At 36.6% G+C, this 16,605-nt stretch overlaps 1 protein-coding gene across 3 annotated transcripts in view; it reads left to right on the forward strand.

The window, feature by feature from the left end:
• The window catches only part of FOCAD (focadhesin), a 114,993-nt gene extending 99,402 nt beyond the window's left edge, over positions 1–15,591 (forward strand). For all 3 annotated transcript variants that reach the window (XM_040540119.1, XM_040540120.1, XM_040540118.1), the window contains exons 34-45: positions 167–238; positions 406–508; positions 1,739–1,819; positions 2,932–3,060; positions 5,818–5,933; positions 7,568–7,828; positions 8,438–8,527; positions 9,609–9,786; positions 11,220–11,317; positions 12,131–12,382; positions 13,521–13,596; positions 15,126–15,591. In XM_040540119.1, the coding sequence (XP_040396053.1) occupies positions 167–238; positions 406–508; positions 1,739–1,819; positions 2,932–3,060; positions 5,818–5,933; positions 7,568–7,828; positions 8,438–8,527; positions 9,609–9,786; positions 11,220–11,317; positions 12,131–12,382; positions 13,521–13,596; positions 15,126–15,199 (1,530 nt within the window). In that variant the 3' untranslated portion in view covers positions 15,200–15,591. The remainder of the gene's footprint in view (positions 1–166; positions 239–405; positions 509–1,738; positions 1,820–2,931; positions 3,061–5,817; positions 5,934–7,567; positions 7,829–8,437; positions 8,528–9,608; positions 9,787–11,219; positions 11,318–12,130; positions 12,383–13,520; positions 13,597–15,125) is intronic.
• Positions 15,592–16,605: the final 1,014 nt, after the last annotated feature.

The following is a 16,605-nucleotide window of genomic DNA, read 5'->3' on the forward strand; positions in this document are numbered from 1 at the left end:
TGTCACTGGGAATAAGTTTACTGCTGTGTAGGTTTTCTTCTCTTCTCTATTCCCCCACAAAAAGGCATGTGTGCAAATATAATCTGTCTTTTCAGCATCCATTCTGTTTTGTTTTTCTTCCCTTATAAAATTCACATTTTTTTTATCCTTGCTTTTCCTCTGGTAGCTGAAATCTGAGAGCATCCAGTCCTCCCAGTTTCAAAGTAAGCTCAATGAAGTCATCAGAACCCTTACACAGGTAAGGAGGTAGTCTCTTGTTTTCTTCTTTGGACAGTGCAGTAGGGTATTTTGACACCTTGCACAAACAGACCAATTCTGTTTAAAGAAGTAATGTAATGTCTGTGTCCAGCTTAACTGAGGCAACATAGAGAAGTCTGACTAAGTATTGATTCATTGTCTCAACAGATAATCAGTTTTTCAGGGCAGATTGGCCTTCAGACAAATGCAGCAGGACTTCTGGGACACCTTCATATGTCCTGTTTGTCTTCTACCCAGAGCAGGGCATCTGGTAAGATGCTTTAATATTGCTACCTAAAGAACATATAGCAATAACATCTAACTGAAAAGATAGCAAGGGACACATCAGACACTTGCAGTCTAGACACTGTAGCCCTATTAAATGACACAACAGACTTTGGATCAGAGACTTCATGGTCCTGTGTGTCCCTAAAGGCTGGAACATACAGCAGGAATCAGTGTGCTGAACAGGATGCCCTCAACACCCTGGCAATCTGTTTTTACTTGCAGTATCAAAGTAAGCTACTCAGTTGTTCTGGCCAACCTCATTTATTGGTTCTGTCTGTACTCTGTTTAAAACACCTAGAATAAATTATAAAGAAGTTTTGCATTGCATATGACAGGTATGTTGTCTGCATTATGCAGTCTATGCCTGCTGATTAATTACTCCTTGTTTTAGCAAGATTAAGATGTAATCAAGTACCTTGTTTTATTAGATTAAAATGTAATCAAATACATCTTACTTTATAAGAAAGCTAATACTTAAAAACTAGTCCATAACAACAAGAAAAAGCTGATTTTTCAAATGAGTATTTTACTAGTAGGGGTCTCTAGTGAGCTGATGTTGAAAACTGGTGTTCTATGCCCCTTTAATGTAGTTACTGTGATTAACACAGAAATTGGTATTCTGTCAATATGTTAATATCTTCTGGTGCTGTTTCAATATCCAATAGGTGAAAGAAAAGTAGAATTACAACAGTGATGAACTACCAAAGGAGGGAACTAATGAATTGGAAGCTGTTCACTTCAGTGTGAACCAAGTTGGGAACCAATAACATGAAGTATAAATAAACATCCTCATCAGCAAAATAAATAAATAAATCTTAGATTTTCTGTTTCTGTATAGGATGACACAAGGGCCTGAGGTTAGATAGATATGGAATGTTTTTTGTTGTATTAAGCTTACTAAGCTTTTGAAACTCTATTTTAAAGCCTGACTTGCAGTGTCTGTTGTATTTTAAGGAAATTCTTACCCCAGCTTTTCAGTTGGTCATTGAATTTGTTTTTTAGAGCTGACATCTCTCACCAATGCTGGCATTTAACTTACCTTAAGAACAGAAATGCCAATGCATCTATCAATAATCTTTTGGTCTAATTGCATTGAATCATGCAGACTTAGCTCAAATAAAGCTCAGTTTGGCCTTTGAATTTACACGGGAGCTGGAAGTTATAATTTCTGCTGGCAGATTTTAGTATATAAAGAGTCTTTTTGTCTTCACAGTTCCTCCAGATTTCAGCTATTTGCCTGAAAACAGCTTTATCAGGGCAGCCATTGACTTTGCCATTGAAAGTGGAAAAAAAGGTAAGAAGGATCGAACTATAAATATGTGTCCAGGAAATGTATTATGGCTTTAAAAGGTGAGCCTAATATCCTGCTTTTATTTGCTAAGAGAACTTTTCTAGATACTAATTTGAGCTTTACTAATGCAGTCATATCTCTAAAAATTTCTACACAAACTCTTTTAAAACAAAAAACTGAATTACACTTTAAAGAGTAAGAGAATTATATAATTTTCTGTGACGATTTTTTCTGGCTTCTTAGATGTTTACCCTTTCCCCTTTCCTCTGTCTGTGAGATGACTTATATCCTTTGTGGGAATGAAAGTCAAATCACTTTGTGTTAACATGGTTCTTTGGTAATACATCATCATCAGGGAAGCTTTCTTCTGTCTTGTATTTCAGCAATTCTGGGTTAAGATTCTGTGTAATGGTCTGGTATTCAAGTGGGTTAGTGCTATGTGTGATAATACAAAGGAACCTGAAGAAAGTATCCTCTTAAGTGAGGTGTGCTAGCAAAAGAGAACTGTCTTGGATTATAATCTTAAAGGAGGTAAAGCAGTAGAGGTTACTGTTGTGCAGAGCTAAGTGAACTCTCTGCTTTTTATTAAGCACATTTTGCTTTTATTGGAGGTAGAGATTGCTTTGCTTTCATGGAGGACTTTTACTGAATTAATTCCCCATTGTGAATAGCATAGCATGTGTTTGGCTTTTTTTTGTGGCCTACACCTCCAGGATGGGACGTGAGAACAGTATCAGTAAATTTGGCTGTTCTCTTACTAAGAAAATGCAAACATAGTTCCCTGCTAGATGAGGAATATATGTTATTAACTCATAAATTGGTCAAGGGGGAGAAGGAACCAAAAACCTTCTGATTCTCAGTAACAAAAGCCTTCTTTGGCAGGTTATTAATGTTAAAAATACAGCTGATGATTACGAACAAGAGACAGCTAATTCTCAGATACCTATTGGTTACGTGGTTGTTTTTTTCTCCCTCCTGTAATTTTATAACTCTCTAGTTCATCGCTACAGTTTGGTCTTCAGTGCAGTGTTAATTGATAAACTATATTCACTTTTTTCTGAGAGACTTAACAAACGTGTATAAATTTTAGACTGTGACAGAATATTTTGTTGCAGGCCCTGAATCTGTTCCAGCTCAGCTGTTGAAAGTAGCACTGGCACCCATTGCAATAGTTGGAGAAAGTCATCAGTATCCACCTGTAAACTGGGCATCTGTTCTTTCACCATTGATGAGGCTAAACTTTGGTAAGCTTTATAATTTTTGTTAAGTCTTGTACTTGCCACAAGATGACTTTACTAACATAAACTTCATAAACTGAAGCTTTCAAGGCCAAACTTCTAATATTCACAAGCATATATTTTCAATCAGTGTGTGGACACGGGTTGTTTTAATAGAACTGGTTAGAGAAGATCAAAACGAAGAGGTTTGGAGCAGTTTCCTAGAACAGTGGTGGATTTGGACTATTATAGTGAGAAGAGTGCATCACAAAACTGGAAATTAATTATATCTTATTTTCACCATTTAGCACAGCTCCAGTGTCTGTGTTGGAAGATGCAGGCAGCTTTATCACAAGTTTAAACAGCTCTGTAGTTCGTTGAGTTATCCCTAGTCTGAAATACAGTGTCTACTAAATTACACCAAGTAACAGAGGAAATCATATCCCTTTTTTCTGTCACATCCCTGATTTCTGTGCTTCTAGGAACACTTTTTCTTCATGTCAGAGAGTAGCTTTGATTTTGAAGTATGGGCTTGGACAACTTGTATAATATTTTTCTACTGAGGGTATCTGTCAGTGCCACTTTTGGTTGATATAAATGACTTTGAACTTCAAACCCATTTACTTAAAAAAACACCTACTATGGAAAGTTCTGTATTCCCTTGTTTGATTCTGCTGAGTTTTATTTCTCTTGATTTATGTAATTGTATTGCTGGCCTTGCAGATTATTTTATTTTTTACAATTGGACTGGGCAAGTGCTGTTGCATTTGAATTGATGTGCTATACAGCCTGGAAAATGAGAGGTTGTTCTTATTTCCTTTTGATACTTATTTTACGTATTCAAAACACTTCTAAAAGCACTAGATATAATTGAACTGTCTTATGAGGAACAAATACTTGCTAGAAAGTCTAGAAAGACTTGGCAACGTCCTAAATACTTTTGCTGATAATTGGGCTGGATCTTCTGCTTTATTTTGTATTCTTGCAATTGATTGTGGAACCTTTTGTAAAAATGTGAAAAAATTTCCTATACTAACCTGTGCAGTCCATGCTGATGCAAATTTGTGTGCGATCTTATGAATAGCTGAAACTTTATAAATGCATGGGGAATTTTTTTATTCCTGTTTTTCTACTTGGAAGTCTAACTTTTCTAAATCAGGGGAATTCCAGAGGAAACACTACATCATTTTTGTGACTATGTTTTTATTAAGTTTAGACAGCGTCATATTCTGTTTTTACATGTAATTTCTCTTGACTGCTCTGCTGTATTGCTGTGGAAGTTGCACTCCTGCATGTTATATATGCATGCAGAAATAGGTTTTTGTTGTGTGCAATGTGCTAATGAGCAATATTCATGTTGTTCTAGAAAGCATAATGCAGAACACTTGTATTATGACCTAACTGTCAACCCAGATACATGAAACTAACACAGTTATTCTGGGACAGATATGTCACGAATATTTATATGAAAAATACACTCAGTTCTCTCAGATTCTCTAGCTCAGTTCTCTCAGATTCTCTAGCTCACTGTTATTCATGCCTGAGAATTCATGAACATATATTTCAAAAAAAATCTGTGAAGATATTTTCATCTGTAAACATATTGAAGACAAGAGATTGCTTTCCCATCTTATAAAGTTTATTGCAGTTGTTGATCATGAACTATATAATGTGACTTAGGTGGTATCTGTTTGGTATTTAATAGTGCTCTGAAGAGAACAGTCATAATTAAATCATAATCTGTGATTTATTAGTCCAAGCTAGTGAGAGAGTTTTGAATTGGTTACCAAAGTGTCATGTAACAATTTCACCCTTTCAGGGTTCTGCAAATGACTAAACATCTAGTTTATGGTTTGTTAAAAAGCCTGATGCTTGATTCTTGAATGATTTGCTTTGCTCATGCGCTGTTAGTGAACTGTGTAAAAGTCATGCTATATAAACGACTACTTTCATTATTGAAAGAACGTTTTGACTAGCAAAGCACCTATTTAAGTTTTATGCTGACAAGTAGCAATAATCTGTCTGAGGAGTTAAATGCCGATATAATACTTAAATTATTTGTTCTTCTGTTGCTGTAACAATCGTGATCTACATGAAAGCAATGCTGTTAAAAAGACCTCAACATGTTTATGACTAATTATTCTATTAAGATGATTAGTTATTCTGCTAAGGGTCTGTACTAGTTTTTACAAGGACTCTAAAGAGAAACCGCTAAGAAGGATTTGATAACCATCATAACCTTTATGCACTGTAAGGTCTTCCCACATGTTAACCTGAAGAATACTGCAAGCAAGCACCACCAGAAATAACAGTGACCGTTCCATGACATTTTATATGAACGTGTAGTATATGGAAGACCATAAGCATGCAAACCAATGCTAATTACTCCTGCATTTAACAATTTAACAGGAAGGAAAACTGATTCATTTCTCCGTCTATAAATTAAAACTTGTTGCTTATATATATATATATATATATATACACATATACATATATATATATATAAGTTCTCATTTTCTTCCCATTTCCATATTTCTCTTATTGGGTGAACTTATGTGAACTCTTAGCAAGACATTTCAGGATTTGTCGAAGCATGAATGGATGAATGGGGAGAGGAGACTTCTACACTATATATGTTGAAAACTATAAAGAGCATCTCTACATATGCAAAGTTTAATATAGTGCTCAAGTAGAACAATAACTTTCCTTTATTTTATGAATTTAGAATAAATTTAAAGTAAAGATAATCTATTTCTTAATTTCTGTATGTTTCTTCTGTTTTAGGTGATGAGGTAAAACACCTCTGCCTTGAACTGGCTGTGACACAAGCCCAGTCGTCTCAAAATGCTGCAATGCTTTTGGGGATGTGGGTGGCACCTCCCCTCATCTACAGTCTCAGTGTATGTATGTCAGAAAAATCTGTGGTACCTCAGCTCAGATAGTACTGAAGTTTAGAATGTCTTGCTAGAAAATGACTTCTGGGCTCAGAATTATGCAGAAATATTATTTAGCAAATATTTATGGTGATAGACTTCCAGTCTCTTGAAGAAGCTCTTTGAGTCTCTCTCAGAGGCTTTTGTGGGACCTTGAAATACAAGATGGACTTAAGGTGTTCTGCATTGTTTTTATTTAGATGTACTCAGATCTCTTAAGACCTTTTCCCTCTCTTGTTTCCTACTGCATCTTTGATAAACCTAGAGATGTAAGAAGGCACAGCATGTAGGGAGCACAGTTGTCTTTTATTTTATTTATACCAGCTGATAGACTTGTAGAAAAGGCTACCTATTTGTCAAAACGTTTACCTGCTTCTTCCAGCAGAATCTCTTAATCTAGTAAAAGGTGTTACTTCTAGAAAACTTTACCTTAATTTTGTAGATAGTCAACAGAAGCACTTATAGTGGAATCAAGTTGGAGCTTATCCTCTCTACAATGCAGTTCTTTTTATGGAGGTTCAACATGAGTTCAATGATATGGTTTGTTAAATCTCCCTGAATCCCACAGCGCAATTGGCTGTACAGCTCTGTCTTTTTATACTAGTTGAGGAGTAGCTCCAGGACAATACTCAGAAAATCCGTTCTAGATTTTTGTGATCTTTTCTAGTTCTTCAAGGGGTATCTTTGTCTTCTAATTTTTAATTAATTAATCTTCACAGATATTTAAACACCTGGTGGCTATTTTAAGATAGACATTTGATGAGGTGGCAAGAAATAAAATGCTTGATTTCTGAGCCCCAGTTTCTCAGTACAATGAGGTTTTGAGGTCACAAAGTGGACCTAGCCACAGAGTGTATTAGTTTTTGATTTCTTCAAGATAATTGCTCATTTTATCTAGGAATATTAATGGTGCTAGGAGTACTATACTTCTGTCCTTAGCTACCCAGGTTCATGGTCTGTATGCTTTTTATGTAGGAATGCAGTGGGCAGCATACAGCGAAATCACAATTTTCTTTTCAGTACAAAAACATGTTATTTACTGGGGTAGGGTTCATTGGAAGGGAATTCCTTGGTTTTTAAGGAAAATAGAACATTGCTATGTTTGAACTCTTTTTAATTCAAGCAGTTCGTCAAAAGAGGGAAGACGAAATTAGAAGTATTTATGGAAGAGATTTGATTTAACTAGATTAAGAGTACTTTTTTGAAGTGGTATTTGAGCTGTTTTTTTGTTTGTTTGTTTTTACAATTTCATGCTTTATAAGAATAGTTGATTCAGGCCAGTATAGAGTTAGAATCTGAAACTAAGCAAAAATTTTAGTACAAGAGACAATTACTGGAGTCCGTGAAACATACTGATTTATATCACATGGAAGAAAAAAAATCACTGGCTACTTCAAAGCAATTTAAAATTTTGTTTTGGTCTGTTAAATGATAAGTAATACCTCACTGTTTGTAAATTGCTTGTACGTTGTGGAACACCCCTGAAGAGGAAATCAATCCAGTTATGCAGGCTAAACAGAGAGACCTAAGCATAATGAAGACACTTAATCTGGGAATTATGGCAAACGTTATGACCCTCATATCTTGCATTTGCTTTTCAGATGAAAACCCAGAAATACCTTCTTGTGTCCCTGCCCCTGTGGATGAAACATGTTGCAGAAGACAAACTACAGTCTTTTACAGAGGTGTTTCTAATACAACAATTTGAAATGAAGAGCCGCACAAAACAAACAGAAATTTGCCAGTGTGTTTTGCAGGGACTCATGGAGGCAATGAAAATTCCAAACCCTGCCCAGTATTGCTGGAGCTTTCTTTGCCAGGCTGCTGAGAAAATATTTGAGCTCTTACCAAATGAGATTCAGGTAAGTAGTAAGTGTGAGGTGTATGAACTTTGTAACTAGTAATTTTTACTGATGTTAAATCCTGTCTTTTTGCACTGACCCATCAGATTTGAAACACGAAGTAGAATGTAAAGTATTTGGTGAGAGCAGTTAAGATTCCTACATAATATCAATTTAAATTACTTTTGCATATTGTTTAGAATACGTCCAAGTTGTGAAACCAAGTTAATGTACATTTTGCCATCTTAAATGATTTGGTAATGGAAAAACATAGTATTAGTATTGAAATAAATGTTGCTGAAACAGAAGCATAGCACAATCAGAGGTGTTTCTCTTTCACCAGAAGATTCAGCTTCTCATAGTGATGTATAGAATGATGTAGCTAGAGAAAATATCTCCCAGGAATGGCAACTGAAAATAAATAAATAAACTATCACTTTTCCCTGATTATTAAATGCATTGAAGTCTCCAGCATATACAGAATGTGTAAAACAGAATAAATATTTAATCCAGTCTCTAGCCTCATTTTAGTCATCATGATCATTAATAAAGTTCCCAGACTCACTGGTTTTAGTGAAGGAGAAACCTGGTAGTATGCATCCAAACATTCATTTACTTTTCCATTTCCAGAGGGGTGAACTGGAGATGTATGTCAGTGTAGCAAAATGTATCTCAGAAATGGCTGATTCAGAGATTGATCGCATTGTCCGGATCTCTAAGGTAATGATGTTTTTCTCCTGACCTTTTATCACCAAAGCACATGAAATAAGCATGCCTTATCATTTTTCTTTTCGCCAGAGTGTTTTAGTTCCTGAAGAGCATTGTTTGTTTTATGCATCATGCACATAAGAGGGTTTGGGCACTACTTTGCAGGCATCAGAGGGAAGTAAACATGATCAGAGTCATATCTAAAACTTTAAGGTAATTTAAGCACTACTGATTCCACCTGGGGGCTTTGAACTGGAGTGTTACCAGAATAGGAATGGTGTTAGATATTCTTAGTCCAGTAGTGCAAACATCAGACTAGCCTTCCTGTGTTAACATAACCACCTACTTGAAACAGACTGTAAATACATCCTGGTGATCAGCTGTACTTGAACTGTCGGATGTGTGCTTTTATTAAAAATTTCAAATACTTCAACTGAACAGCCTTTCAGTCTTGACTTAATACGCTGTCGTTGTATTCACACACAAAATGTTTCCTGGTGGACAAGATAGCTAATTATAAAAATTATAACAATGGAAACTTTCAGCTTCCAGCTCACCAGATCAACTAGCAGTGGAATTCTTAACAGCTGAAAAATACTTGACGCTAAGGAAATGACCCATGTGGAAAGACTTCAGAGCAGGTCATTATAAGCAAATATCCATGACATAAATCAAGCATTTAAATAGGTCAGGGAAGCAGAACTGTCATTTCCCTAATTCTTTAATTTTGTATTTCTACACTTAAACACAATTTGAGAAAGCGCTTTTTTGTTGCTGTGGGAAATCTGTCATGCAAGATTTCTCCAGAACTGTCAGGATGGCTTATTTCAGTTCAAAAGGGAATGTAAAACTTAAAGCAGTATGGAAACAATCAAACTGTACTGAGTTGCACTTTACTATGTAGATGCATGTAAAATTAACATAGTATGTACAGTCTTCTGTAATGCACAGTCTTTCATAATATCTTAAAGAATGAGCCTGCTGAATAATCAGAGAATTCCTTCCCTGTCTTTATAAAGGATAATATGGCATCTCCTACTGTTCCCACAAGAAAGGTATGTTTTAATTTAATGTATTTTTATTGCATTTGCAGAACAATGTAGAGAAGGCCGTCTTCACCAAATTGTATTTAATTTCTCAAGGCAGACTGCCTCTGATGAACTTGAGTGCCATGATTTATACTTTGACAGGCTGTCACCAGAAAGAGTCTATTGCATTGATGTTCTTGCACAGTTTCTATCATGCTCGTATTGTGAGCCATGAAAACACAGGTAAGGCCAGCCTTAAAGAAGAATCAACAACAGTATAAACAAAGATCAATGGGGCTGCACTGATCTTTTTAAAATAATACTAAGGTAGTCTAACCCAATTCTTTTCAAACTTCTTCAGATTAGAAACTGCTTATCTTCAGATTTTTTCAGCTCTTGAAATACTTCTATCAAACGTTGCTTTAATGTTTTTCTCCAATTCTTTATGGTTCCGTGGATCAGCTACAAGTCATTTAACTTAGCCAAGTGATTCGCAGACCAGAGTTTTGACTAGATCCATGTCTCCTAGTCTTTCTGGTGTTTCAGTTCAAGAAACATGTATAGAATATTAGAGGCAAGTAGCAGTGCAACCCTGCTACCCTTCAAATCTAGTATCTAACTTATCAGTGTGAGACACAGTAGATAGAAGTGTTTCAATGACAGTGGTTGAGCCAAGGAACCGACTTGCTCTTCTGAGCTCCTTGTGCTGAGTTAACACAGGAAACAAATCACCCTTCCTCCTCCTCCCCACCATAACAGATAGTTATCTGGTAGGCTAATGAGTTGGTTGGCTTGCCTGAAGGTCTGATAAGCACTGGAGCTGATAGAAGAGGAGTAGCAGAATCACTCGGTAGGGTAAAGGAGGAAGAAACAAGCACAGAAGGAGTAAAGAATGAAGCCTCCCCATTTTGTTGGCTGCAAGACCTTAGGTTGACTGTTTACAGACCAACTTTAAAGCATTATATTTCTAGTGCCTTAGGTGCCAACTGTGATTTAAGAACTTCAAGTAGTAGTGAGTTTTGAATGAGTGAAGTGAGCCTCCTTTGGGTAAAAGAGGAGGCAACATGGAAGAGGACATATGTAAAGAATAGCAGGAGATGGAAGTGTATGAAGTGACATGGTCTCAAAACCAAAGATGAGATAAAGATGGTTATTACTTTGCAAGAGACAGAATGAATTTTGGACAGAATAATCTGAATTGATGAAATATGTTCTATCCTTGGGTTGCGGGCTGGTTTTATTTCCATTCCTTAACTGTATTTTACTGATCTTCTCTGCATTGTAGAAGAATTTTCCCAGCACTCCCTACATTCTCGTCTGATGTAGTGACATCAGTGAATGAAGTACTGGGGCAAAAAGATCAGCAAGGTTTTAGGTTTCAGCAGCAGTCATGTCTGCAGCGTAGGCTGCAATTAGTTGAAATGAATCTCACTAAACGTTCCTTTCTCAGTGTGTTCAGTGTGTTGCCAGCATTACAAGCAAAGGTTTTGTACTCTTTAAGTGCCTCCATGCTTTCTGCCAGTGGCAAGCATGAATTAATTGTGATAATGGTATTGGTGTTTGTTGTCCCTCCATATTCAGTGTGTTGTTGCTACAGTGATTTCCTACACTTGATTTTTAAGGAAAAATGATACATCCTAGTGTTTTAAGTAAGTCAATGTTCTTTTTCTTTTTAGGAGTGCTGAAAAGAATGGATTGGCTGCTAGACTTGATGGGCTACATCAGAAATTTAGCGTACAAGTCAACACCTATACAAAATGTTGATCTTAAAGAGGTATGTGTTGTGAAAACAATTAGCAGTTTTCAGGAAAAAGGCTTTTTTGGTGTAATTCACATTCTTGCTCAGCAATACATATTATTCCCCATGTTTTAATATCTTGGAAGACTGTCATTTCCATAGAGAAATTCTTTTCGATTTGTTTTGTGAATGTGCATTTAAAACTCTTGCTTTAAAATAACCATGACATCTAAATTGTGAGAAGAGCTATAGGCAACTAAAGAAACCATTGCTACAAACTTGCTTTATTCAGAACAATTAAAGGAAAGTTTGAATTCTCCAGTAGAACTATCTAAGGCGATCAGAATTTTGCACTTGCTGTTTCTAAAAGGGCTGGGGCAGTTTTAGGGTATAAATATAGTTCATTATAACATGTCTTCAGCTGTTTAAGTCATCTGGTTAGGACATCAAGTAAGCCACATTCATTGCATTGCCGCAATATTTCCCAACCATTTGTAGCACCAGAAGGGTGACCACCCCTAATTTCCCTCTACAGTCATGTTGTTGTAAAGATGTTTCCCCATTTTAAATGAAGTGTGGGTCAGCCTTAAACTAAGTGATGACCTTAGAAGAGTGTGGTTTTGCTTGTCTTTCTGTAGATATTTTAGTTTGATTTTGAGCTTGGAAAAAAAGCTTACACTGCTTCAGAGCATAAGATAATAATAAGACCTTTTTAGTTCTTGCGTTTTGAATTTTAGCTAAATTTTCTGGTGATTACTTTTAAGAGTAAACCACCATGTGTTTGGTGTTATTTTTTTCTCCTGTATAATTCATTTAATAATGTGTATTTTTTATCTTTTTCCTCTTTAGTTCGTAGATTTCCTCCTGTGGCTGTTTGCAGCTTCTGTGGTGGCCTGGGCTGACCATGGTGCACCATTACTGCTTGGCCTCAGTGCCGACTGGTCATCATGGAAGCACCAAACTGTGTTACCAGAATTATCTAAGGATCACATTGGCAGGCACGCCACTGACAAGCTTGCTGTGCAAGAGACTCTCACTCTCCTTCCAAGTAGCATTTTCCTTTTGCTAGCAAAAGAGCCGTGGAAAGAACAAACACAGAAGGTAAAATTGCATGTAGTGGTAAGCATTTTCCAAGAGTCAGAAAATACCCTGTTTGTAGCAGCCAGCTCAAGTCTTAAGTGAAGTGGTTATTTCCTCTAGATCTGTTGCATCTGATATGTGATCTTGTTTTTCTTTACTTGCAATCAGATATGACTTGTCTCAAAAAATGGAACATAGCTTCTCAAGTAAAATGAGAGTTGCGAGAAATAAGGAAGATTCCAAGAGTCAGACTCTTGAGGGTACAGCTCAGAGAGGAGAGTTGGTAGCTGCTGGGAGCAAGTTAGCCTTGGAAACACCAAAAAGGCAGATGCTCTGCAGCTGGACATCACTACAGTGGCAATTTAAGACAAGCAAAGATCTTTGCCATTTGTAGTGTTTCATTTTATTTTCAAGTATTTGACAAAAACAAGTGTGCAAATTTATGCCTATTTTGGCAAACCCACTGTAGATTGCTTGTGGTTGAGATATGTGGAAATATGGCTATGAATCTATAGTTTCACAGCTACTTGTGCAAAGCAGAACCATTAATCACTGGCTCCTGCACATTTCTGTGGTCTGTGTTTCCACTGAAATCAGAGTTCAGAATGTGGGAGGAATGTAGGAGTGGGCTGTTAATATGTAAGTTCATGATTAAGCTTTAGGGAAGAATTTGAGTCTATGCTCTGAAGATCATCCTGATAAGTTTGAAATACCATGCTCTCCTGCAGGCACCATGCACTGCCAGAAGAACAATGAAAAATGAGAGGATGAAAGTGGGACAAAGCCGTAAGAGTACTGAAGGATTTGCCTTAAAACATTTGGACAAAAGATTGATACAAAAGGATCATATTAAAAGATTAGAGGCGTAAACTGGCAAGATGAAAGGAAATTTACTGTGCCGCCTTTGTTACAAAGAATATTGCTGAGGCAGGGGGAGGGAACAAAGGGTGTATCAGATCCAACAGTGGGAGAAATTACACTGATGGTGAGATGCACTTTGAGTAGTTTGAGCAGAACCTCGATTGGCCACTTCCTCTGATCAGATAACTGTTCAAGTTTAGCAGCAATTGAATGTTGTTTATCAAAGTGAAAAGAATGTGTGGTGTTTTGATACAGAGGCTCCTTTAATTCAGTTTATCCTTTTTATTTCTATCTTTAGTTTATTGACTGGCTTATCAATATGGTGGAAAGTCCTAAGGAAGCATTATCAAAATCTTCCACAGACCTGCTGAGAGGTAGAGTATTTTTAATTGGGTCCTTATTTTCCCATAACTAAGAGTCCAGAGGGAAAAACAAACAAACAAACAAACAAACAGTTATTAAAGGACTAAGATGAGTCCATGATATTAGCAGGTGTAGGAGAGCCATATTTTGTCTTTAACGCAACCTTCACAGGAAATCATAACTGTCTGTAACACCTTTTCTAATTCTTTGATGTCTCATCTACTGCCTCTTACGATTCACTTCTGAAGATTCAAGGAATGTAATTGTGCACCTGCTCCTATGAGTGTATTTCAGTGGTAGATCTATCAATTGCTTTTGAAGTTACCCTTAAAAAAAAATACTCTTTGTAAACCCTACTATACTAGAATAGAAATTGCAAAACAAAATTTATTCAGATGCAACAGAACTCTGGGAAGGGACAAGAGACAGATAGTGGCAGCCTAGTACAGTGGTCTAACGAGTGCGAGGAGTAACAGAATAGAAGGGAAAGAAAGAAAGATGGGAAATGCATATTTTGAATTACAGAAACATCCTAGCTTGCACCACATAGCCCACCTTAAAATGTAGGATTGTGATACAATCTGTGCAAGTGATTTTAAGAGGACACTACAAATATTCTCAAGCAAAGGGAGTGTGCTTTTTCTTCTTACTGTTAGCACAGGGCACCTCCTTTGAATCACCTGATTTGTTGTACCTGAACATGCCTTCTTGAAATCCAGTTCAAGTTCTTTGCATTACTAGGACAATTAGCCTTCTTTTGAGGGTCTAGAGTCTCTAGTCACTCTTTGATAAAAGTTCCCCTATTGTGTCTGTTAATCTTCACCACACTCAGAACAGTAGAACTAATACTAAGAGATATTGGGGAATCTCCTTTATAATCACAAGATTCAGCTACACACAGTATACTGTCACTGTGCCCTGTTTGAGACAGGTCCTTTTTTCCTTGAGTCTTCCATTGTTTTGTTTTTTTTGTTTGTTTGTTTGTTTGTTTTAACTAGAACATCAAAATCCCTCCTGGATGACTAGAATGTGACTGGTTTGGTAACTGGGTTCTGTCTAAAAGCGTGACCCTTTCATATTGAAGAATCAGTGAACTGCACTGTGAATCAATGAATTGCACAGAGAATAGACCTTGTACTTTCTGCTTCTGTTCCTCCCAGTTCCTCCTATCTCTTCTCTTGGATCACTTGTCATTGAATTCAGGCTTCCTGCAGTGTTGGTTGATCTATGTGACATTTCAAAGTGATAGTCTAGTTAGAAGATGGTGGTGTGATATTATTTCAGTGGAAGACATGCCATAAAGCAGGTGAAAGGTCTAGTACAGCATCACATTTCAGAGGATTTCAGAAGGATGTAGAGACTAGTATATCTTGTGAACAGCGGAAGTAACATCAGATGCTGTCAGGCTAGGAAATGAAAGTCATGAAAACAGTCCGTAAAAGGAGAAGTGAATCTGTACCTGTTAGTAAAATGACAGGGAGAATACTCACACATCCTTTCTGGATGCATATATCAATGTGGTTTGTCCTTGTCTTCACAGCTACGCTTCTGGCCTTGAGATCTCTTGCAGAATTCAAGAAGAAAGCAGTGTGGACTAAAGCTTACAAGTGGTAGCTGCATGCCATATCCTATCCAACAAAGAAAACTGTTCATACTTGAGAGCACGTTATTATTATTCAGTCATCAAGAAGACCAATTTTAATGATGTTTCCTATAAGAAGGTTTTTGATTTTTGTTTATTTGTTATTGTTAATCTTTTCTCCTCCTCCCAAAGACTCATAAGATGAAAAACAATTTATTTTTCACTGGTGGGGTGATGTTCTCTTACAAACTGTCTGGCATGGTTTGAGCTGTGCTGAATCTAAATGAGAAGTACACATTCATTTGTGTTTCAGTTGAATTGTTTCAGTGACACCTGGGAGCCTCAAAAGCTGGAGTGGAATGTTCCTTTAACCATGGAAGCTTTGTTAGGAGCAAGTGAAAAAAATAAAATAATGTAAAATTTGTTTGGATGTAGCCTATTTATTAAAGCATATTTTAGTATAAAAGACTTGAATGAACATTAGTTTTTAAGTGACAACCCTTTCTTAGTAATAATACGATGCCCTTGTGCAGTAATGACAACGCACTGAAGGTATATAACATGAACAGACTTTATGAAAGGGGTGCTATGCATGTCAGTTTTGCTACTGCTTTATTAAGCCCATTTGTCAATGATTCTAGTGTCTGCTAGGACACTGGGAGCTCTAAGGTAGTTGCAATTTTCTGTCCACTTAAAGTCATTCTTGTCTGCACAACTTTACATGTAAGAGCTTTTTTTTTTTTTTTTACACCATTGTTTATATGATTTTTTTTTTAATGTCAGACAAATGTGGTAGTAGCCTTCTATTCCTAAAGAGCCTGGTTAGTCACTTTCAATTATATATCACTTCCTAGTGATGCTCCTTCAACCTTGTCTGTACAGTTGGTTCTTTTTGTCTGTTTATATAAGTCAGAAAAGCACTTATTTTTATTCCAATATCAGATGACTTGAATGGAGATACAGGTGAGCTGGGATATCAAGACTGAGTTAAATTTTGATCAAAGGTTTAAGTTCCCAAAAATTAAGTTAGGAAACTTTTAAGGCGCCTTTTTGCCTGCCCAATCCTGAGTTTTCTTTTCCAGAAATTAAGTAAAGCAGAGTTGAAGTTAGTGGCCTGCCCCAAGTTAGCTCTGCACAAGTAGGGTAGGGGAGTCTCCTGAAAATAACTTCACTGTTTGGGGTTCCTTCTCACAGTGACTTTGAAGAATCCTTCTACATTTCCAGTCTTCTATAAGAATCAATGCAAAGGGAGAGTGTTACATCCTGATATATATATATATATATATATATATATATGTATGTATATATGTATATATAAATCATAAAATAATAAACATGGCTTAGTATGAGTATCTGTGGTGGTTCTCGATGTTGGTTGGCTGCTAGGCGCCCACCTCGCCTCCTCAAGAGGACAGGGCGAAAACAGTATGAGAAATCT

The sequence above is a fragment of the Cygnus olor genome, chromosome Z (genome assembly GCF_009769625.2).
Source record: "Cygnus olor isolate bCygOlo1 chromosome Z, bCygOlo1.pri.v2, whole genome shotgun sequence".
Lineage (NCBI taxonomy): Eukaryota > Metazoa > Chordata > Aves > Anseriformes > Anatidae > Cygnus > Cygnus olor.